General features: G+C 41.0%; 1 protein-coding gene across 5 annotated transcripts; it reads right to left on the reverse strand.

Moving 5' to 3' along the window:
• Nucleotides 1–575: 575 nt before the first annotated feature.
• On the reverse strand, nt 576–19327 carry DNTTIP2 (deoxynucleotidyltransferase terminal interacting protein 2). Of its 5 annotated transcripts, none has more exons than XM_072644047.1 (7): nt 18849–19327; nt 16644–18199; nt 15219–15357; nt 12025–12120; nt 10944–11108; nt 7995–8104; nt 576–5327 (listed from the first exon to the last, which is right to left on the reverse strand). In XM_072644047.1, the coding sequence occupies exons 1-7, from the start codon at nt 18924–18926 to the stop codon at nt 5234–5236; spliced, it is 2238 nt and encodes a 745-aa protein (XP_072500148.1). In that variant the 5' UTR covers nt 18927–19327; the 3' UTR covers nt 576–5233. The 5 variants fall into 5 exon arrangements, with proteins under 5 accessions (XP_072500148.1, XP_072500147.1, XP_072500150.1 ...); XM_072644046.1 differs by having other exon boundaries at nt 16644–18223; nt 18849–19099; XM_072644049.1 differs by lacking the exon at nt 18849–19327 and adding an exon at nt 18380–18607.
• Nucleotides 19328–22730: the final 3403 nt, after the last annotated feature.

Here is a 22730-nt window from a genome sequence, read left to right on the forward strand (position 1 = left end):
ACAATGACTTGCTGGTCCTGTTATGTCAGTCCCAGACAAATTCCAGACTTCTAGAGTTCCAGACCAGCAAAACATCAAAAAGTGCTGATAACTTTGGGATGACACAAACGTGTTAACTTTAAAGTTTTACTGATAACTTTGAGATGATATGGATATGTCAATGATCTCCCAATGCGGCACAGATAAGAGTCCATTCCCCTTACCCCCCAAAAACTATAAAAACGAGACCTCAGGCTCCCACTCTCCCCAACCCCAAACATTGTTCTGTCTCCATCGGATCCATGTTGCCTAGTGGTCCCAACTCAAATCCATGGGTATGTGAGTGATCTTCTCTGCCTCTCCTTTTCTCCCTCCTCATCCTCTTCCTCACAGCGTCTTTCATCATCCCATCCTGTTCCCATTTGCAACCCAATCACTGCCTCTCTCTGTACCCTGTTTTTAAGTATGATTGCCACCGTTTCCCCACTGCTAATCATGGTTTTTCTTTCATGAGTACCCAAACAACTGGGGGTGCCAGGCCCCATTTCATAAATCTTCCATTCTTATTTGTATTCACAACACCTAGCACACAGTAAGCACTTAAATGAATTGTTTATTTTTTTGACTTTTGATTTCTAGTTCATGCTATAAATTATCATTCTGGAAAGCATCCTTTGTGGAGATGTAGCCTAGCAACTGCTCCTACAGGTGTTATAGCCACATCTACTGAAGACCCAGGAAAGAAAGTTCTTGCCACCAAAATCTGTGGCACTATCAAATAGTTCAGCATCAGAAATTCACATGACTTTATCAGTGGAAATGATAATGAAGAGGCATTACCATCTGCTTTGCCACTGCACTCATGAAACCTTCCATGTGTCAATTCCCATATTGGAAAGCAAGCTCCTTGAGATCAGGACTGTCTTGTTTTTCTACTTCTATGCATAGTACAATGCTTTGGACATAAATATTTAATAAATTTTTCATTCACTTGCCAAGTCCACCCCTCCAATCCCCTATGGCCAACCCCTCCAACCTGAGAGATGTAGCAGCCTCCATTTCAGATCCTGATTCAAGTGAGGGTTGGGGTAGGACTTGAGTATGTGATATACTAGCATCCCCAATGTTTAGGCAATACGTGGAATACTGCTTAATAAAAGCTGGTTAACTGAAGACGTTTTCACCTAAACCACCATTAACAGCACAGAACCACAGGCAAATCTCTGGGGGAACTCCATTAGACTTCTCCCTCTAAGTTGACATTGATACACAAATTATACTTTGGACCTTTCCATTCTAGTCCATAAACACAGCATGAAGGGATTTCTCAAATATTTCGCTGAAATTTAAGTATACCATGTCTACAGAATTTCCTTGATGTGGGGAGATTAGCATTATATATTATGAAGATATAGGAATTCAAGGAACTTCAGGAAATAGATGGAAAAGTGTGGTAGAGTATTTGAAAGATCAATGGAGGAAGAAACAGAAGGGATATCATTGGTGTCTATTACAAACTATTTGGACAGAAAGAGGAAATAGGTGAAGCGTTTGAGGAATAATCTTAAGCGTGGTACAAAAGCATGATTAGTTGTGATGGGGACATCTTCTGAAGTTCATTCTACCCTTGAACAAAGCAAATAATTTCTTGACTTACCTCAATATATCTTTCAAAAGGTAAAGAAACCAAAAAAAGGACCTTCTATTCTGGATGTGTCGCTAGAAAAGAGGAACCAGTTGTGTTTGGGGGGGAGGGGGCGGTAGAAGTGGGAGTATGTGTGGAGAGTGCTTGAAATGTTGAAATCCTTGTAAGAAAATGACCCCACACACCTTTGTACATGAGATGAACTCCAGGCATAGTCTAACACATTCCAAATCACTGGAATGCAGATTTCAAAGGGTTCAGAGAAAACATGGGTAGGACTCAATGGGCTCTAAACTCTAAGCCCAAGAGAAATGAGTTCTAAAGAATGAAATTCTCAAATTTTTGAGGTCATGGGGCAGAGATACATAGGGAGAGGCTGGTCTGTTATGGGGTGAAGCTTCCTGTGGCTTTATCTGATAGTGCCCTATTTTACCTAATTATTCTTGCTAACTAGATGCTAAGCTCAGTTGCTCAAGAAATTTAAGGGTTGTCAGTGTCCTCTAAATAAGCACCCTGGGAGAAAGCATCAGCTGCTCTATCCGAGGTGTAGTTCTATATAACTTTGCAAACCAAGCTTTACTTTTATTATGAAACACAAGACAAGATTCATTAAATTCTTGATTTAAAAAAAGCTTACAGGCAGCAACCATAATATAATTCTTTTGTCCCACAATAGCTAGCCCCACATCAAGCACTGTTTGACACTGTTGGCGTGTCAAAAATGTTTCTTGCTTTTGCACTGCTGGCAGAAGCGATGTGGGAAGCAAGAGAAGGGCTGCAATTATCTAGGAGATGAAAGTGTAAACAAGCCAGATCTTTCCACCTCTCGGTTCTTTCCTGAACCATGTAGAAGCTCATCAAAAACCTTTTGGGATCAACTGAAAATATTAATAGTATTTTCTCCTTCCTATAACGCTTTGTGGACATTTCCTTTTAAGAAAGGCAGAACAAAAGCTAAGGCCTCTCTCTTGTTTAAATGGATTAGGGGCTGGTCTTGCTTAGATCTGGCTTTCTCCATTCTCAGGAGCAACTGGCCAGAGGGAAGTGCCCTCTTCTGTTACTTAGAAAGTACTGCAAGGGCTGGGAGCTGGTCTTTTTTTTAGTCCTTAAAGGGAGTGGCCACAGAATGAAGTAATGACTATTGTTCTGGAATGTTAACACAAAACGGTATTTAACCTGTTCTATTTTCCTTGTTCACAACTCCTCTGTGTTCCCTCAAATTGTTTGGGGTTAGAGACATGCCTGAGAAAGAAGCCAGTTTAGAAATTTCTCAAAAAACTCCCTTGGAATTAAAAAGTAATGTTAATTTTTTGTGCCTGAAACAGAGTAAAGTACTAATACTTTTTCTTTGACAGCCTCCAGCATGGCAGACTCTTCTCTATCCTATTGGGATCTCTTGGTGAATCAACTCTATAGTCTCTTCTGTAAGATAGAATATTTGCCAACCTTGTCTTGCCAGCCCCCAACAGTAGATTACTTCAACCATCCCCTTTTCTTACTTTAGGGTATTGGAGAAAAATTCCAAAATCATGTGGCCTGGGGCTGCTACAAATGCAGGTCACACACAATCTCATCTAGGCCCTCACTAAAGCAAGGTAACCTTGGTGGTTTTTCCAAACCTTTACCTCATTCCTCCAACTTCCTGGGGTTCCCTCTGCCTATCCTCACAGCTCAAGACCTCAACTCACTTCACTGAAAAGGCCATTCCACCAGTCACCTCTTCCTTCTTCTCTTGCACTAGACAATACAGTCTACAGACAACATGGTGCCAAGTGCTGCCTTTCCACGTTCACAGGACTACTATCGGCCCTCATCACGTCTAGCCTGGATTGTCACTGTACCTTCTGGCTAGCCTCCTACCTTAGTTTCCTCCCATTTCAGCCCATTCTCTACTCCCTGTCAGTGATGGGATAACCACACTGACTCAATAAGCGTTTATTAAACACCTCCTGTGGGCCAGGAACGGTGTTAAATACTGGGATTCAAAGAAAGGCAAAAACTAGCCCCCGTCCTTATGGAGTTCATGGTCTAAAAGGGGAGATGACACACGAACAGCACCAGACAAATGCACATGTGCACATACACGTGCAGGATAAACTGGAGATAAAGCAGAGAAGGCACTAGCATGGGGAAGAGCACAGGAAGCCTTTTGTAGGTGAGGTTCTACCTGGGATCTAAAGGCAGACAAGGAATGTCACGAGATATAAAATCTCGTTTGGCATTTAAAGCCTTTCCAGTATTCTTACTCTACCTAGTATTCTCCAATTCAGGGACACTGGATACTCTCCTTCCTCACCTCCTGGCTGCCCTCAAAACTCAACTCAAACCCCTCCATCTCCCTCCCTCTATCACCATCTATGGCTGTATTGTTTACATCTTGTCTCTCTCCTCACAAGGTGACTTCTCCAAGGTGAGAAGCCTGTTTTGGCCTTTCACTGTAACCCCAGTGCATGGGTGCCTGGCACACCTTAGGCTCTTAAGAAGTGCTTGCTGACTGGGCTCTGGTCTTCCTTTTACTGAGCCACTATCAGCAGCCCTGAAGTGTCTACCCAGTGGTCCTTGTCTGCCCACCCTGGGCAAAGGAGAATCAATCTAAACTTACCTATGTGAAAACCCTTCAAAAAAATCTGAAGACAAAGATGTTTTCTTCCTTTCCCCTTCTTTTATTAAGCTAAACATCCCCTGTACCTTTTAGGGCTGGACACCACAGTAAAGACTGGAGTTGGAGTTAAGAAGACCTGGGGTTGAATCGTAGCTATAACTTCAAGGTAAACAACAACAATACCAGCAATTCACATTTCTATGGAATTTTCAGGTTAACCACTCAGAGCTTCAAAGATCTTCAACTGTAAAATGACGGGCTGGACTGAGGTACACTATCTCTACGGTAGGTCCTAGCCATAAATCATGTGCCAATGACTAGCATCAGCTTCAATGCCTTTCTCAAATGGCACTTAAAGAGGGAGGAATGCATAATATGAAGGTGACAGCAATTTCATGTAGTGAATATAATTCCTAACTTTTAAGCTTTCAATGGAGTTTTAAAATGAGTTGTAATTTTTCTTATACGGGGCAAGTGCAGGCATCTGTAAAAGTCTATACTAAAATGTAAAATGAGACAGGACATACTATTATTTTGATATTCTATGATCATGACTATCCCAAATGTAAAAATTACTGTACAGTAAGTACATTCATTTTTATGAAGCTCTTTCAGAGCAGAAGATACAAGGAGTCCTTGAAAAATGTTGGCACTCTCTACACTGCTTAAATAACCAAAAGATGTTACAAACTACAAAAATTTCAGTGATATAAAAACATTTTTAAACATTCTAAGCCTTTCTGGGTCTCTTAAAGACCTACATGTTTTTATCCTCAAATCACATGATTTTTCTCTTTCTTCCAAAAAACAAACATACCAATCTGTGTTACAAATATCCACACAACCTCCCTTCTTTCTTAAATAACTTCTTCCAGGGGACAAGCTATATAAGCATACAAGCATACATTATTAGTATGACACCAGTAGCCTTCAAAACATCTTTAGTGAATAAAGGAAAAATGAAGATGAAAATAAAAATCTTGAGAGTATGTTTAGGGAACTAAATCTTAGTTTCGAAATTTCTTCTTTTTCCGAAACTTCTTTCCAGCTGCATTTGTGGCTTTTTCCATCATGATCTCTGTATACTTCCTTTTATTGTACCTGAAAAGACATTTAAATGTCAACTAGTTACATATAACATAATAAGATAAAACTAAAACAGAAAAAATCTTGACTCTTCTAAATTTATCAAATGTCTTCAATTTCTTAGCAAATGCTACTTTCAGATACTGCAAAGCATTTAAAATGCAACAAAGCATGTGGAGAAATAAGGACTGTAACAGAGTAGAAAGAAAGGAAATTTACTTTCATTTGAGGAAACAAATGATTTTTTGAAGAATCATAACCCAGAGTTTTCCCCCAAGTGAAGCCTTGCTGATGTTTACAAATGCCATTCTTCTCTTGGATCTCAGAAAGAATGAAGTTCTTTTAAAAAATAGCTACTGTTCTTAGTAACGTAAGAGGTTATTAAACATTATCATTAAAAACTGCATGACCAACGTGGCTCGAGGAGCTGCTGAAGCAGGAATGTACTCATGCTGTCACAATCTTTCACTCTTAACCTTCCCGTGATTTAAAGAGCAAACATGCCAGACCAAACCAACAGGGATGACATGGCCCATGGGGTGGCAGGGAGTGCGTGACAGGGCCCGAAGTGCAGCATCCTTCTGTCTCCCACCTGGCTGGCCATCAGTGATCCGTTCTCCATGGATGTGCCCATAATTCTCCTCCACACGTGGTCTGTCATGCTTGTTATCTATGTACTCAAGGCTTTGGCCTTGGTTCCTCTTCTAGACCTTACACACCTCATTCATTCTGTACATCCCTTTCTAGACACAAGCACAGAGTTATGTGAACACTTAATAAGCATTAAGTTAGAGAGGAGGAGCAAAATTTGTTTCCAACTCCTTTCATCTAGGCCAGGGGTGGGGAACTTGTAGCCTCAAGGCCACATGTGGCCCTCTAAGTCCTCAAGTGCAGCCCTTTGAATCCAAACTTCACAGAACAAATCCTCTTAATAAAAGGATTTGTACTGTAAAATTTAAACTCAGTCAAAAAGCTCCAGGTTCGCCACCCCTGCTGTAGGCCAAACTATCCCCTTTACCAAGATGAATATTAAAGTTCTTAAAAAAAGAAAAGCCAGGCATTTTAAAGAGTGGAATATTTTCCTAATTTACAATGATTTCATTTGTCCCAGACTTTCCTCAAATACTTGTGTGCATAATCCCACCCTCCAATTTTGATCTAGAACAGAAATCTTAATGAAGTTTCACTGTTTACGTCCCATTTTAAGATGCAGAACAAGCTGTAATAACACTATTTTTAGAAGTGAAAATTTGCTTAGGATTTCCAATAAAATTAGCTTAATCAAAGCTCCAAAGCAACATATTACCAAATCTATGAAAGTGAACAAGAGTTGAATAAGCTCACAGCCACCAACGCTGCAAAGGCATCTCAGTTCTCTCTTCTCTTGTATGTGCACAAAGGATCATTTCAATCAGATATAAAGTAGAGAGACACGTGACATATTTTGGTGATTTTTTTTTTTAAAGTAGCAAATTTAAATATTTTTGGCTTTGTAGGCCATCTTTAAAGACCACAAATTGTCTCTCTTGCTACCTCCTGTGCGTCCTGATCTACGTGGAGTGACTCCAGCATTCTTCTTTGTGCACTGTATGGTGAAGCCATCAGGTTCTCCCATCCATCCTGGCTTCTGCCTCCCATCCCCCCTCTATCTCTGTAGCATCCCGCATGATGTTCTACATAGCAGGAAGGCTCTGCCTTCTCATCTCCCTGCCCCACGACTCTCTCCTTCTGTGAAGTCTTTCCTGATCTTTTCAGTTTTCTGTCTTTCCATCCTCAAATAATCACAGGGTCAGAGTTAGAAGAGACCTCAGCACCCACTTAGTCCCACCCACATCTGAAGGAATCTCCCAGAAAACAAATGTAGTAAGTACAACATCTCCAAAGAGGTGAATCCCATATCCTCTCCAGGCACCTCATCATTTTGTATTTACCTGTCTGTGCATGTGCTATACACCCCAGCACCAACTTTGTACACTGCTACGTCTTCAGAACAGCAGGCTTTTATCAAATCAGCTTTAGCTTCTTTTGACATCTCATCTCCACTACAATTCCCACAAATGCTCTCTTGCCTCCTGCTGAGGAGCTGTGCAGCTGGGAGTTAGTAAATTAAGTGACAATTCACCAACACCACAGGCCTAGTTTATTGTAACAAAATGTCTTATAAAAATATGCTTTTCGCTATGGAAACACTGTCAAGTAACCATTTGCTTTACAAAATCTTTTGCATCTTAAGCTCCTGATATATTTTAAATGATTTTAATTACAAAAATTCATTTCAAACACTTTTAAAACAGGAATATATCAACAGGACAAGATTTAGATATAAAATGGGTCAAGAGATCACCTAGTCCAAACCTCTCATTTTACAGATGAGAAATTGATACAGAGATCTCAAGTGACTTACCAGCAGAACTTGTAAATGGTGTACACATGAATAATTCTCACCTTACTGAGCCTGTTTTCTCATTTATAAAATTGGGACATTGCATACAGAACTTAACGTACTGAGTAGTGAAGATCAAACGAATAATGTAAAATTCAAATAACCAATTCTAAAGAGGCTCATGTGAAACTGGTTATTATTAATTAGTAGAATAGGTATTCAAACCCAAGCCTTCTTTCCATTATAACATGCTGCCTTTCAGAGATTTTTATAATTAAAATCCAAACAAATGATTTTACCTTCTGAATTCAGAATCAGCCAGCAATTCTTCCACAATTGTTCTTTTCCTTTGCTTCTTAGGAATTCTTGAATGATAGAAGTCAGCGGGATTATCAGCAATTGTTCCAACCTGGAAAAGATGGATTGAAATGGGAGTCCCAGAATCAAGTCAAGAAGTGCTGATTAAGTGTTCACTGGGTGCCAAGGGCTGGGAATAAAAACAAAGACAAAAACACAGTCCTTGTCCTCAAGGGGCTCATTTTCTAACAGGGGCAAATGGGAGGTAACCTCAGAAGGAAGACTGGGGATTGTACAGAAAACTGAAAAAGGCTAAGGGCACTATAAGTTGGGCGGAGCATTCCTGGCCTGCTGGATGGAGTTAGGAGATGGCGGATTATGTGTGAGAGAAGAAGCTAATCAGGGCGGACTCGGAGGGACCAGCTGAGGCTAGGGGACTGAAATGGGCCCCACAGCACAACATTCTCCAGTGGAGGTTAAGGATCAAGAGCCAAAAGACAGATTTATTCAGGGATTCACAGGTTGAGAATGGAAATATAGATGAGAATCAGTCAAATCAGTCAAACATGAAAGCAGCAAACTAAGGGGTCCAAGTTAAGAAATGAGGAAAAAGAATGAATGAGTGGAGAAGACTGAGTGGGGAGACAGGATTATGACAGAGTAGGGTCAGGGAAGAAGATTGCATCCAGTTGACTTTTGGTTGCTGGAACTAAAAACAACAAAAAGAGATGTGCACAATCCCTTCTTTTGGAGGGCAGCTGGACTCCCAGCTGTTTGTTATTTCCTCCTGGGTTACTTCAGAAGCACAATGGAGAAAAAGCCTTGGGGTGTCAAGTCAATGAGCATTTATTAAGTACCAGGCCCTGGGCTAAGCACTGGGGATATGAAGAAAAGGTCACAGGGAAGTCACCATCTAACGTGTGTGTTCGTCCTTTGTTGCCGAAGAAGACCATGCCATCAGAGAAATGGTGACATGACCTGCACTTGACTTTGTTTTGAGTGAGGGAGGGCTGTGCAGGTCATCAGCCTCACTTCTCCTCCAGAGCCACCTGAATCCAATGACTAGATATTCATCAGGATGACTGGAGATGACCCAGGATGAGGCAATTGGGGTTAAGTGACTTGCCCAAGGTCACACAGCTAGTGAGTGTCAAGTGTCTGAGGTGAGATTTGAACTCAGGTCCTCCTGACTCCTGCACTGGTGCTCTATCCACTGCACCACCTAGCTGCCCCCATCTAATGGGGGATACCATGTAGGAACAAGCTACAGACAGGAAAGAGAAGTGGGAGGCAATCTTGGAGGGAAAACTCTAACATCAAAGGGAACCAGGAAAGGCTTCTTGTAGAAGGTAGATTTTAACTGACATGTGAGGGTGTGGATAATCCTCAGGACTGAGAACAGAATGGTTTCCTATTTACAAAGAGTGGAATGATAAATCCTCCACCACAGCATGTAAGTGGGCTAATTTGGAAAAGCTCATTCGTTAGCAGGTTGGCTACAGATTGATTTTTTTAAGCCATAACTACTTTCAAAAACTATTCAAGTCAGAAGAGCCCCTCTGAAGTGCAGGAAAATACCTATATGGGCAGTCACAGGCCTTTAAGGACTGTCATCCCAGTAATGAAACAAACATTCAATTTTTCTGAATGCAAGTTCCCCCACGCATATCAGTAATTCAAGAACATAACAGGACAAGAACAGGCCTGATTTTCCCATATTTACTTGGCCAAACTCCATCTCATAACCAAACAGATCAATGCACAGTAACTTTTACTAATGAGTCATTGTGACATCTTATCCTACAACGTGTAGCACAGAATCTTGTGGACCCCATAGGCTAGAACATCACATCAACTTTGAACAAAGCTTACACTTTCTGAAGATGTCTTTGCATGAAAAATAATTTCATTTTGGAAAAACACCTGAAGAAAGTCAATAAATACTTCACCTACGCCAAAATAAACTGAATAAACAAATCTGAATACAAATTTTAGAATATTAGCTATTTCATTAAGGTGATATACCAGAAAGGCTACAGCAAGTCTAAGTGAATAATGAGGATTCCAAAATTTCATCTAAAAGTCTGGCAATTCCTGGAAAACAGTCTAAACTACCAACTAGACTTCCCTTTTCTGGAACCCCTGCATCATGGCATCTATTTTAAAAGACCAAGAAACCTGAAATGTTTGGGGTGGGGGAGAAGAGGAATAGGGTCACAAATGAAAAGGTAGACACTGTGGAAAGCAATAACTGCTTATTTAGCAGAAGACCAATGCCAAGGTAGCTCTGCTGCTTTTTGGCCTAAAATTCTAAGGCAAGACTGAACCTCTGTCTCTGCCTGTCTCCTTCCGTCCCTCCCTCTCCACTTAAGGCACTTAGGTAGAACATTTACTAGAATGCCGGGCTGCAGTCAGGAAGACCTAAGTTCAAATCCAACCCCAGACACTTCCTACCTATGTGACCCTGGAGGAGTCTGTTTGCCTCAGTTTCCTCATCCGTAAAATGAGGTGGAGAAGGAAATGGCAAAACTCTCCAGCATCTCTGCCAGGAAAACCCCAAATGGGGTCACAAAGAGTCAGACATGACTGAATAACATGAGGAGGATGTAAGAAGAAACTCTTTCCCTTCCTCTTCATTCAGTTGAAATAGGCTTTTCTCCTCCTATAGTCAGTAACCTATCCCATTTTTACAAGAATGCCCATGAAGTTCCAAAGAACCTAATTAAAAAGCTCTGGCACATAATCGCTTTGTAAGTCATTAACTACCTGCAGGGAATGATTGCTAAGACTGAACCAGATCTATTCTCTGAGGTCTTTCCGATCTAAAATTCCCTGATTCTGGCCACTATTCTGGGGGCAGACAATCTAAAAATTAAACTTCTGAAGGTCGCAAAAAGAAAATAAATTCCAGCTGTTAATCCAAATTAAAATAAAGGAATAGTGTTTCTTACCTGGAAATATTTAGGGAAACCATCTCTGTCATTTTTCTTATAAAACCTTTTAGGGTCCATACTGGCTCTCATCTGCAGTGCTTTGAGATCATTTTTCAGTTCAGTTGTCAATTCTGGGGCTTTCATACCAAACCAGCCATCTCCAGCTGTTTTCTTCCGTTCCTCCTGAAATTTAGGTTGCAGAATACACATTATTATATCTTTTATGTGCCAGCACCAAACATTATTTTCCCTCAAATTACATACTGAAGAATATTTTGTGTATTGGCTTCAATTAACAAGATTTAAATTTGGAAAAAAAAAATCATCTCCTGCTTTTTCATTTTATATAAAAAGAGAATGAGTACATAAATAGGAAAGGGACTTTTCAGACAACTATAAGCATACTATTTGATAAAGGAGAATAAATGGGAGAAGAATGAAAGAGAATTATTACATCTATCGTGGTTTTTCCTGTAAATACATACTACCATTCAATACTTCCACTCTAAGAAGAATACAATCAAACTTTTCACTCCATCATCTGTATTTTAGAAAGCTGCTTATTTCTATTATTTTTAGCACTGCAAAAAAAAAAAAATAAATAAAAAATAATAAATAGTCTTCTTCCAAAACTATCCAGTGGCAAGACACTAAGTCTGTATGCCTTACTGCGTTTCACATTAGTGACAGGAACCTTCATCTCTGGTTTTTAACAGCTCTATGATTAACTCATAACTGTATTTTAAGATAGGGTCCCTGAACTTAACATAACAGACCCTCAGAGTATGTCCAAATGTAAGAAAAAGTTGAAAATGGCATATTTTGCCATGTTCATTAAAAACAGAACTAGATTCACTGACTGAACTTCATTTTGTTGAAATGGTTATCAGCTGATTAACGTGAACTGAGATGTTTCTCAAATGCTGTGTTGTTTGCCCACATCTCAGTTATTCACAGCCATAAACACTACTCTTGAGTTCTCTCCTTATCCTTAACACACCATCACTCACCATTTTTGGTGCCACCTAGGTTTTGGTAAAACATAAGATACTTGGTATTCTACAGCCAGTGAGTCTTAAACTAAGATCTCTGTACTTACCCTGCGTTTTTTCTTAAGCTGAAATTGTGATTCCTTGTATGGTGGGATGCAATCCTTCTTTTCAAAATCAGGAGTAATTATGGATTTCTGTAAGAGCTGATAAAAAGAAAATGAATGAGCCCCTGAATGCTGTCAAAATAAGCTGAATAACCAAGTTACAGTTTGTGTTTTAAATTTATCCTCCAAAGGCTGGAATCTATGCTTATATCTTATTTTAAGCACTCTTCCTAAAAAGTTTTGTGTAAATCAGATCATGCACTAATGGTGCTATGAAGAACAATCCTGGTAAATTCTTTCATAAAACAAAGAAATATTCCTTCGATGCTTATGATATATACATTTTATAAAGGTAGCTAGGGAGTGCAGTGGCCAGAAAAGCAGGCCTAGAGTCAGGACGACCTGAGTCCAAATCCAGCCTCAGACCTTTTCTGCCTGTGTGATCTTTAGTCACTTAATCTGTTTGCCTCAGTTTGCTCAGTTGTAAAATGGGGATAATAACACTGCCAACTCTCACTGGGTTGTTGTAAGGATCAAATAAGACAATATTTGTAAAGCATTTATCCTGTATCTTGCTCACTCTGTCTGTATGTTTTTGCATGTTGTCTCTGACAGCAGGGACTGTCTTTTGACTCTCTATTCTCCATGCTTTTAGCACAGTGCCTGGTACATAGTTAGTTAAATGGGATATAAATGTTAGTTATTATGATTATTAGTTTTAAATCTAGATTTTTATGAAACAGACTTACTTATTAATACAGTGCTCAACTGTATTTATCACTATAAAACCGACTACCCACATAAAACAATGGAAATATCTGAAATACATAAGGCAATGGGGTGGGTAAAAAAAAGGCTCTTCTCTTACAGGGTCTGACTGAATCATAAACAACATACCATAAAAGTTTTTTCCTAGTAGTCCAACACATTTATAACTCATCTTCACTTTCTGTGGTTAGAGAAAAAAGTATGCTATATTAAAGAGATAGCCCCAGAGAGAACTCATTTTTATAGTTTTAGCAGGCTGGAAGAGCATATTGGCAACATCCTAGATTTTTGCCATAGTTGCTCATGGCTGTGAAAAAGAGTTGCAAGAAACCTAAATGACCATTTTTCTGAATGTGAGCTAATTTTCCCTGAATACAAATAAAAATCCTCTTGCTCTATTGGCTTTTTAAGGTTGGAAACACAGATATCGACATCCAGTCAGTTACTCAGTAAAGGCTACAAGTTTACAGAATTTGGGGAGATTGTTTCTTTGGGTTTCCAATTTTGCACTAAAGTCACATCCTGGGAAAACCTAATAGCACAGTGGAAAGAAGATGGAATTTGGAGTCATAAGAACTGGGTTTGAATCCACATTGATTAGTTGTGACTGTTGACAAGTCACTTAACTTTTAAGCCTCAGTTTCTTCATCTGTATTTGGGAGGAGGGGGCGCAGGGCTGGAAATCCCTCGACCTGGATTCTAGCACTAGCACTACTGCTGATTGGCTGTGAAACATGGGAAAACCTTAACTTTGAGTCTGTTTCTTTATTGTCAAATGAGGGGAGTTGGGAAATACATTTTTTTCAGTTCTAAAAATTCTACGAATTCTTTACAGAGCATCCATTAACTTACTTCACCACCTCTATACTGATTTACTTTAAAAAGTTTTAAGATTTGGACATAAAAATAACATTCCTGCTCCACATCATTACGTTCATTCTGTTTTTCGGCAAGCCAGAGTAACACAACAGATGGCTGAAAGGGAGTCAGAAAAGACTGACAACAGAGGCCCAATCTGAAAACAAAGCTAATGAACTTACAGGCACTTCCAAAGCTGGATTTGATGTTAAAAATCAGTTCTGAGTATTCTAGTTAATGATTCAGAGGAATCAGTCCAAACAACACGTCTTAAAAGATACCTTCAATTTAACTCACCAAGCATTATATCTGTAAGGTATATGCTAAAGGCTACGAAGGAAACAGAGCAGCTCCCTTTTACCCACTACAGAGCATGTGCTTTGAGACCATCATAGACCATGATACACATTATACAGATTCAGAGTGGGACCTGCCCTAGGTTATAGAATGAATAAAGGTCAGAGCCCAAGAGGTCTAATATTCTTGGTGACAGCAGAAAAGCTACAGCATAGTCACAAAAACAAAAGAGGTAGAGAGGTGAAGGTAACAAGGTGTGCCTGGGTCACAGGAGAGAAGAGCAAATTTCCTGGCTGGGGTATGTAGGCTGGATGTAGCTTTCAAAGAGACTGCTTCCGAGCAGATCCTTGAAAGACAGGTAGGATGCAGAGAAGACAGGACAGCCCAGCAAAGGAGGGAGGAAGGAAAACACAGCAAAAACAGAAAGCAGCAAATAGCTCATAATGGTTAATGTGCAATGTATGAAAAGAAGCAGGGAAGGCTAGAGAAGCTCTGGAAAAACCTGGGATAGTCTTAAGGCATTTGGACATTACTCGATAGATGACAAAAACCTAACTGAAGGTTTTTGAGCAAAGAGAATGATACAATCATTTATGTTTTATGAAAGTTACTCTGGTAACAATTTGTGAACTGCAGAGGAAAGAGTCTAGAGAATGTGGAGATCAATTAGGAACATGTTAAAATAATCCAGCCAGATAGACTCTGGGAGGTTGGGGGGCAGGGTTTGGCAAGGATAGAGGAAATCAGAAGGGACAGAGTGGTCTGCGGCAAAATGAATACAAGGAGGCAGAGGACAAGCTGAAGAAAACACATCAGGTTGTGCATCTACATGACAGAGAACTAACAAAATCAGGGAAAATGAGGAGGAGCCAGTTTAAGATGAGAGTAAGATTACCTTTCATTTGAAACACTTAGGTACATATATGTTTAGCACACAGTAGGAAATATGGGCTTGGAACTTGGAGGCTAAAGAAATAAATTTGAGAGTTTTCTGCATCAAAATGGTGTGGAAACCCAAATAGAAGAGGGGGGAATAACATTTTCCAGGAACAAAGAGTTTTCAAGAAGCTTGAAGTGAGCAGTAAGGCTCTCTAGGTGGAACTTAAATGCAATTGGAAAAGAATGAACATTATTCCCAAATTTACTTTTTAGTACTGCAGTAAAGAAAGTATTCATCAGATTGAGCATCTAACCTTTCAACAAATAAAGGAAAATGTAAACATGTTCTAGAAGTTTGGGTGTGTGAAAATATAACAGGATGTTAGGAAACTTACCTCCTTTTTTGTTTTCTCCTTTATTTGTGTAAGGGCACTTTTGTTAAAATCCATTTTTTCTGCATTAAAGTTAATATACAATCCTCCAAGTTGCTCAATACTCAGACCAGGATCTATGCTGCTACTTGACAACTTCAAGCTGAAAGAGAAATTATCAGTAAGTTAAAAAGTTAAATCATTAAATAATGATAGAAACAAAGGGACACAGCAGCGTGAATAGACCTGAAAATAGCTATCTTTCCTTCCCCTGACCTACTTTACTTTCAATACCTCACATTCTACAAAAGATAAATTCCTCCCAAATTACATAAAAATTAAATTTTTATATACTAATTTGTCTTAACTTTCAGCATGTAAATGGCATTTTTGAAGTAAAAGAAATACATATGCTAAATATGTATGCTAATATGCTAAAAATTAACAAGATAAGTTTATAGACCTGCATGCATACGTTCCCCAAAGCCTTATCCTTAAATATATTCTACTGATAATGTGAAACTCCTAACTCACCTGTATTCAAAGACATTTAGTTCTTCCTCTAAATGTTATGGGGGGGAAATAACCACTTTCAAAACACCCTGTAGATATCTTCTTTGTTATAAGTCTTCAGATTAAGAAGATTATACCTGACCTTATCAAGAAGCTTCAAATAGCTGCTTTCTTCCTGATCACATAAATAAGAGGAAACTTCTAAATAATCCACTTCATTTTACTGTGCTGACAATGAAATGTAATGACACACTGACCCATCTCCTTACTTGGTCCCTGGTTCCCTCCACACTAAGCCCTAGTGCTGGAAACCTACAATGCATCTGGGAGGTAGAAGGGCCCTAGGTAATTTCAAACAGATAATTTACTCACAAATCATCAGGAATTAATTACTTTGCTTTGAACAAACTATTCATGTTACTAAATATTTACCTACTGCAAACAATTTAAGGTAAGTCTGAGTGTATTTGACACCAGGAAAGGAAACAGTAATCAAGGAAAACCTTCTAAGAATTATTCTCTATTTCAATTCACCAATCTTGGTGGCAGATAATTTCCTACTTAATTGCCTGTATTCCCAGGTACTTACACTGCCTAGCAAGATAGCTAAAAATGACAGTTTGCCTTCCCCTTTAAGTCAGTCCCAATTCTGATGCCCCCAAAACCACCACTGAAAGCAACTGGATGCTTCTCTCCAACAAATCAGAATACCTAAGTGTCACTGTGGGTGTGCTTCAGAGACCTTGCTTTCTACACACTCTTTGCCTAAGCAGCACAGAAACAGGGCAAATTGAGCACCTCTGAGGCAGAAAATATTCATCCTTAGACCCACTGTCCAGCTTACTAGTCTCCTATAATTTGCTGAGAAAGTTAAAGGAATTCAATACAACACGCAGGCAAGAAAGCCAAATTCTTCAAGTAAACATACAAACTTACAGGTTAGACTTGGTGTTACTTAATATGTCATCTTCATCTATGAACTCTTCTTCATGTTCTCCCTGGTCTATAGGTTCCTCCTCTTCACTTTCTTCTTCATCATCTTCCGGTTCACTGGCTACTTCACTCCTTTTTTCTTCCTCCATGTAATAATTCTTATCAGAACTCAATCCAGGGGTTTTATCAATGACAAAGAATGTATCATTTGCTGGGTTATCTTCTGAGTCTTTTTCTGAGGAAAGCTTTTGCTCACTACTCTCAATAAAACACACTGCGTCTTCTTCACTCTCACTATCTTCAGATACCTGGTCCTCATCACTGCTGAGAGTTAGCAGGACAGAATTACTGTTATCATGGGAACTGTCAGAAACAGAGGGGGGACTGGTCACGGTATCCCCTTTTAAAAGTTCTTTTTTGTCATCAGTGTCTTCAACGATGTTGATTTCACCCAAACTGTTCTCCTTACCAGTAATTTCTGTAACATCACTGATTTCCTCTGCCTTTTCATCCTGTTTGCTCCCGTTCTTACATTCAATTGAAAGAACAAAATCATTTCTTACTGTGTCAGTCCCTGCTTCTTTGTGCTCTGGTTTAACTGGTGTGGACTGGCTTTGAGAAGTAAACTGTTTTTCAGAGTTGCTTTGCTGAAGTTCTTCACAACTTGTTTCTTTTTCCTCTTCCAGAATGGAAGGCTCTTTGTTTAAATCATTTCCTTCCAACGATTCTTTTGCAATGGCATCTTTCTTCCTTCCTGTCTGTACTTTTGGCTTTTCTTCTGAACTTTTCACTAAGGATTTACCATCAAATACTTGAATTTCATCTTCACATGGACCGGACCTACTTTCTGAAGTAGCTGTCTGTTCATTATCTGAACTCTGAGCATTCACACTTGTGGACTCAGATATGCTCTCTAATTGGGAAGGAACTACAAGCTCATTCTGGTTTACATTTTCTGGCCTATCCTTATCGTCTTCCACTTCAGGTTTCGCATCAGCTTCTTTCTTTAATTTCCTCTGTTTGCTCCTTGTTGTTCTTCGGCTTCCCATGGATGAAAAACCCGAGCACCACGACTCGGCATCAGAAGTTTCTTCGGCCAATAAAGCAGAATGTGGATCCAAGTGGAATTTAGACTCTCTCCGTTTGGCCTTTCTGGTTTTAACAGGAGAGGACAAAAGGGAAGACAGAGCCGAGGAGCAGGACTCTGCCTCGGAAACCTCACCTTCATCCCCGGATTTGATGGATTCAGTTCGAGCGGTCTTGGGCCTACTCCTGGCCTTGGCCTCCGGCTGGCAGGGAATGATGATGCACCTTCTCCTCGTGATCCTTACGGTGGGTTCCTGCAGACTGGAGGCGTGAGAACAATGGGACTCGGCTTCGGAGACCTCTCCGTCCGTTACGGGCTCCACGGCCTGGGCTGCCTTGGTCCTGCTTCTACCCTTGGCCGCTCTGGCCGTGGGAGGCTCCTGCAGGACGGGCTGGGGGTCGGCACCACTTCCGTCGTCCTCGGTCTTCCGGTCCCTCATGTCCTCCGGCTGCTTGCTGCTCGTCCTCTTGGCCTGGGGGATAGGGATAGGGGAACCCTGAGAAGGGGGCAGAAATAAAGACGCTATTGAAGGGAATGCATGGAGAGCTCAAGCGTGGGAGGCCAAGCCGGATTCCCGCCCCGGCTTCAAGGCACAGCCCGCCCTGTGGAACCCCGACAACTTACCGACCTCTCTAGGCCTCAGTTTACTTACGAGGCGAAGGGGGCGAGGGGGAGATGACGCCGGGCTCCTCCCCAGCTCTACTCCTCCACTCTACCGCAAAGGCTGGGCACCAGGCCCCACGCGGGAGGGCTGATGGCTCTGCCTGACCGAACGTGAGGTCCCAAAGGCTTTGGGATACGCGGCTGCCTAAGGTACCGGGCGAGAAGACTCTCTACTCTGGCAGCTAGCCACGCTGCAGGACGGGGCGGGGCTAACGGAAGGGCGGGGCCACGCACGTGGCCCCGCCCCCCGCATGCGCCCTGACGCCGCACGCTCTCCCCCGCCCCGGCCAGGCCAGGGTCCAAGAGCCTGAGCTGCGTCACTCATAGGACCCCCTTCACGCTTCGTACCAGTTTCTCTTACCACAAACCGGGACTCGCTTCCTTGGATCTGGCTGACAGTTTGCAAAGCGGGGGCGGAAAATGGGGAAGAGGAGTAATAGCGGATGCCCGTCTCCTACCCTGCGCCCCGGGGATTCGTTCATCTCAGTTGATTTCGGCGGAGGCCGCTCCGGCCGCATCGATCTGGTGGTCACCATCCTGCTGGATGTCTCATCCGCCAACTGTTGCAGCCTTCTTCACGTTCTGACACTTCCTTTGTTTTTTTTAGGACGCCCCGGAAATACGTTTTCTAATCCGGCCTTGGCCATTTTTTCCATCCCTGGAGCTTCCCCCCCCGATGACGTCACTCCGGGGCAGGCGTTCCGAAGTCCCGCCTCGCGCTGGCGTTTCCGGCTCCCTTTTCGGTTCCACTTCCGTAGCAGGAGGTCACCGAACTGGGGAAGCCCAGGAGTATAGGAGGAGGGGAGATACGCCCCTTCCGGCGTCCGTCCGCTAGCGGCCTCGCCTCCTCGAATACTTCCGGGTGGAGATAACGAGGGCAGGAAGCCGAGAATTGAGATCGAGAGATCGGGAGATTGACACTTCCGGGTTCCGCGTCACAGCCTGGGAAAGAAGGACCACCCAAAGCTCCGACTCTCAGGGTTTTCCAGGGGTGACTAGGTAACCCTTGTTTGTTGAGGCAGCTTGAATCCGCAAACCCCGGCTTAAGATGCTCACTCGACCGCTCTTAGCCCTCCCCAGCTCCCATATATTTTGTTAAAATACCACCTTCTGTGAATTCAGGCACTGTGCCGGGCTCTGGGTTTGCAAGTGCAAAGGATGAAACGCAGTTCCCACTTGGAATTATCTTACATTTCAGCGAGATCACAAGAACATAGAAAAATGCAGAACTTTAAAGTGAATTTACAAAACTAGTTCAATACAAGATAGCTTGGGTAGGAGGACAGTGGTAGTCGAGACAAGGGAAGGCTTTGCCTGAGCTGCCCCTTTAAGTGAGGTTTTAGGAGGCCCCCCCCCACTTAACGTTGGCTCCCAGATTGCAGGGACCGTTTTGTCTGCCTTCCTCCTTCCTGGCACAAGATTGCTTGATTTAAGGTAAAGATTGTCTTTTCAGTTTAGTTGTGCTGCTTTTTCCCCCTTTAAAATATGTTAAAATATGTGTTTTCTTAAAACCCCAATTCACCTTTCAAATCCCTTGATGCCTTGAAGTGGATTCGTTCTGCTTGACCTCACAACAATGATTAAAAGTTGCAGAAAAATATTTTAGTTTGGTTTATGGCAAAAGTTCCTAACAGAACTCTTCAGAAGTGGAATGGGCTCATGTGAAAAGTATAGGAACACAGGGACTTCTTTGCAGATGAGGAAACTGAGGCTGAGAGAGCTGGTGACTTTCCCTGGGTCGTACAGCTAATAAATGTCTGCAGTGGAGTCTTCCTGACTCTCAGGTCCAATATACCAACACCCTTCAAGACCTTCAAACTGGCTTATCATGGAAGAGACATGGATAGCAGGAAATCAGTTATGTTTATCTGTTCCAAGGCATTAGGTCTTATTCCACCTCGGTGGTGAATTTAATTTCTGCAGTGGTACTGGCAGGACCAGAGAATTGTACAGCATTTAGACTATATAGGTATTCATTTAACTATTAGAATGCTAAATGCCAAATACTTTTCAAAAGATCAACAAGTCAATATATTATTGAAGGAAATTGAACTATATCAATATAGAATTTTTGCTATCTGTAAAACAAAAACATAAGAGGCACTTGTGGCTAAATGAAGGTATTGTTTCCAAGTTTTTCTAAGAGAGGCAAATAGAAGAGTTGACATCATTAGTTTCATCCTATAACTAAAGGTGGCAGGAAGCATTTTATGAAGTGCTTGGCTCATGATGAACTTGAGCAAAAAAGCCAATATGAAGATGGTGCAGCTTATGTGCTGTGTATGTTGCTAAGGATGAGGTAGAGAAATTTTACAAAGAACTCAACGAGATCCTCCAAACCAAGAAAACCATAGTACTAAGAAATGAGAGGTTCAAGGTTTATAGATTACTCAGAAATCTCATGTCTATATATTATGAACACTTTCCTAAAGAACATAATCAGAAAAGTCTAGACATAACTGATCACACACACACACACACACACACACACACACACTTGAAACTGACTATATCTTGACAGGAAATGTCTGGTTACTAATGAGGGAGATATTTTTTAATCAGCTGTCTGTATGAATTCAGACAATCAGCTTTACTTAAAGATAAAAAAAATCAAAACCAAATTACAAAAACATTAAGAAAAGAAGGAATTAAAGGGATTAGGACAGCAAACAGTTAATTGTGGAAATTGAGTGAACTACACTGGCTCCCTCGTGACAATTTTGGAGCTTGCTCAGTTCTCTTTCTGTTCAATTATAGGTCTAGTCCAGGGGTGGGAAACCTGGGCCTTAAGGCCACATGTGGTCTTCTAGGTCCTTAAGTGCAGCCTTTTGACTGAATCCAAATTTCACCACACAAATCCTTTTATTAAAAGTTGGTTAGTGAAACAATAGAGGTCGCAGTGTATAAAATATATTTGAGAAGTTTGGTGGTAAAAGGAAGGAGGTAATAGGTAAAGGAAGCAATAGAACACAGAGGAAAATGAATTGCTTTCACTTAAAACGACTTGAAGTATAAAAAAAATTACTTATAACACTTAAAGTATTATTTCCTCTTTCCCCTCTCATTAATTTGCATTCTGTCAGAAATACCAGATTCATGTTAAAAGGATAAAGCCCTGACTAAGGAACTTCAGGCATGTTCTGGACCTTTTCCAAATCACATCCAGTTAAATGGACAGCATGTGGTGGTGGTAGATAAAGTTAGTTTTAAATCTTCAGCCACTGTGTGACCACGGGCAAATCATGTAACCTTTCTGAGTTAGTTTCCCATTTGTAAAAAGGGAAATAAAGAAATGCATAGAGCCTATTTGATAGGGTTACTCTGAGATTTAAAGGAGAAAATGGAATGCTGTCTCTGCGGTAGAAAGGGAGGTTGGTCCCTTACTAGATCTTCAAGGAAAGTCTGGATAAACCTCTGTTGGGAATATTGGAGAAGATTCTTGATCAGGTACAGGTTGGTCTTTCCTGAAGTTCCTTCCACCTCTGAGGTTCTGTGACTCTTAATATAGTCCTTTTAAAGGCCTAGATCAGGGTGGGGATCCTGCAACCTTAAGACCACATATGGCCTTTTAGGTCCTTAAGTATGGCCTTCTGACTGAATCCAAATTTTATAGAACAAGCACTATTTATCGCACTAGTCACGGCATACTTCTAAGGTTTCCACCCTGGTGCTTTGTAACCATCTTCTCTTGCTGCCTTCAGACAGTCCTGCAGGCTATATATCTCTGGTCTCTGTGGGAGGCTGTCCTACACGCATTGCTGGAGGGATCCTTTTTCCAACTTCACTGACTTTTTGTGTAGTTCTGTGTTGTCTCAAGTCACTTGCTAGAGTTTATTACTGGAGTTCTTGATCATTATTCATTCTGGTTTGAACTTTAGGGTTTTGCTGGAGCAGAAATGTGGGAGATAGGTAGTTACTCTCCCTGCTTTGAGCAGCCACCTTGGGAGAAAGTCTCTTGACATTATGTGTGAAGCATTATTCTAGATGCAAGTGATATAAAGACAAAATAGAAGTAGTCTTGCCCTCAACAGGTTTACTTTCTATTGGGGAGATAAAATACATACACAGATAAGGAAACAAATAATATAAGGAAAGTGAGAGTGCTAACAACTGGGATCGTTTGGAATGGGCTTCAGAGAGAAGGTGACAGTGAACTAAAGCCCTGAAAGAGGAAGATGAAGATTCTGAGAGTGGTGATGAGGAAGGAACATATTATAGGGATGGAGCCAGAGAAATGGAATGTCAAGTTTATGTTATAGCTAGTTGTCCAATTTCTCTGCAACATAGAGGTATGTGAGTAGGAGCAGTGTGAAATAAAGGAGGTTGCAGCCAGATTGTAG

This window comes from Notamacropus eugenii, chromosome 2 (assembly GCF_028372415.1).
Source record: "Notamacropus eugenii isolate mMacEug1 chromosome 2, mMacEug1.pri_v2, whole genome shotgun sequence".
NCBI classification, from domain to species: Eukaryota; Metazoa; Chordata; class Mammalia; order Diprotodontia; family Macropodidae; genus Notamacropus; species Notamacropus eugenii.

Excerpts from the sequence above, each read along its gene's own strand:
- DNTTIP2 (XM_072644046.1), bottom strand. The coding sequence starts at position 18,926 with ATGGTGACCACCAGATCGATGCGGCCGGAGCGGCCTCCGCCGAAATCA. Across the intron at positions 12,121-15,218 it reads AGGAGAAAACAAAAAAGGAG|CTCTTACAGAAATCCATAAT; the intron begins GTAAGTTTCCTA and ends TCTTTTTATCAG. Across the intron at positions 11,109-12,024 it reads AGCTTAAGAAAAAACGCAGG|GAGGAACGGAAGAAAACAGC; the intron begins GTAAGTACAGAG and ends CCTAAATTTCAG.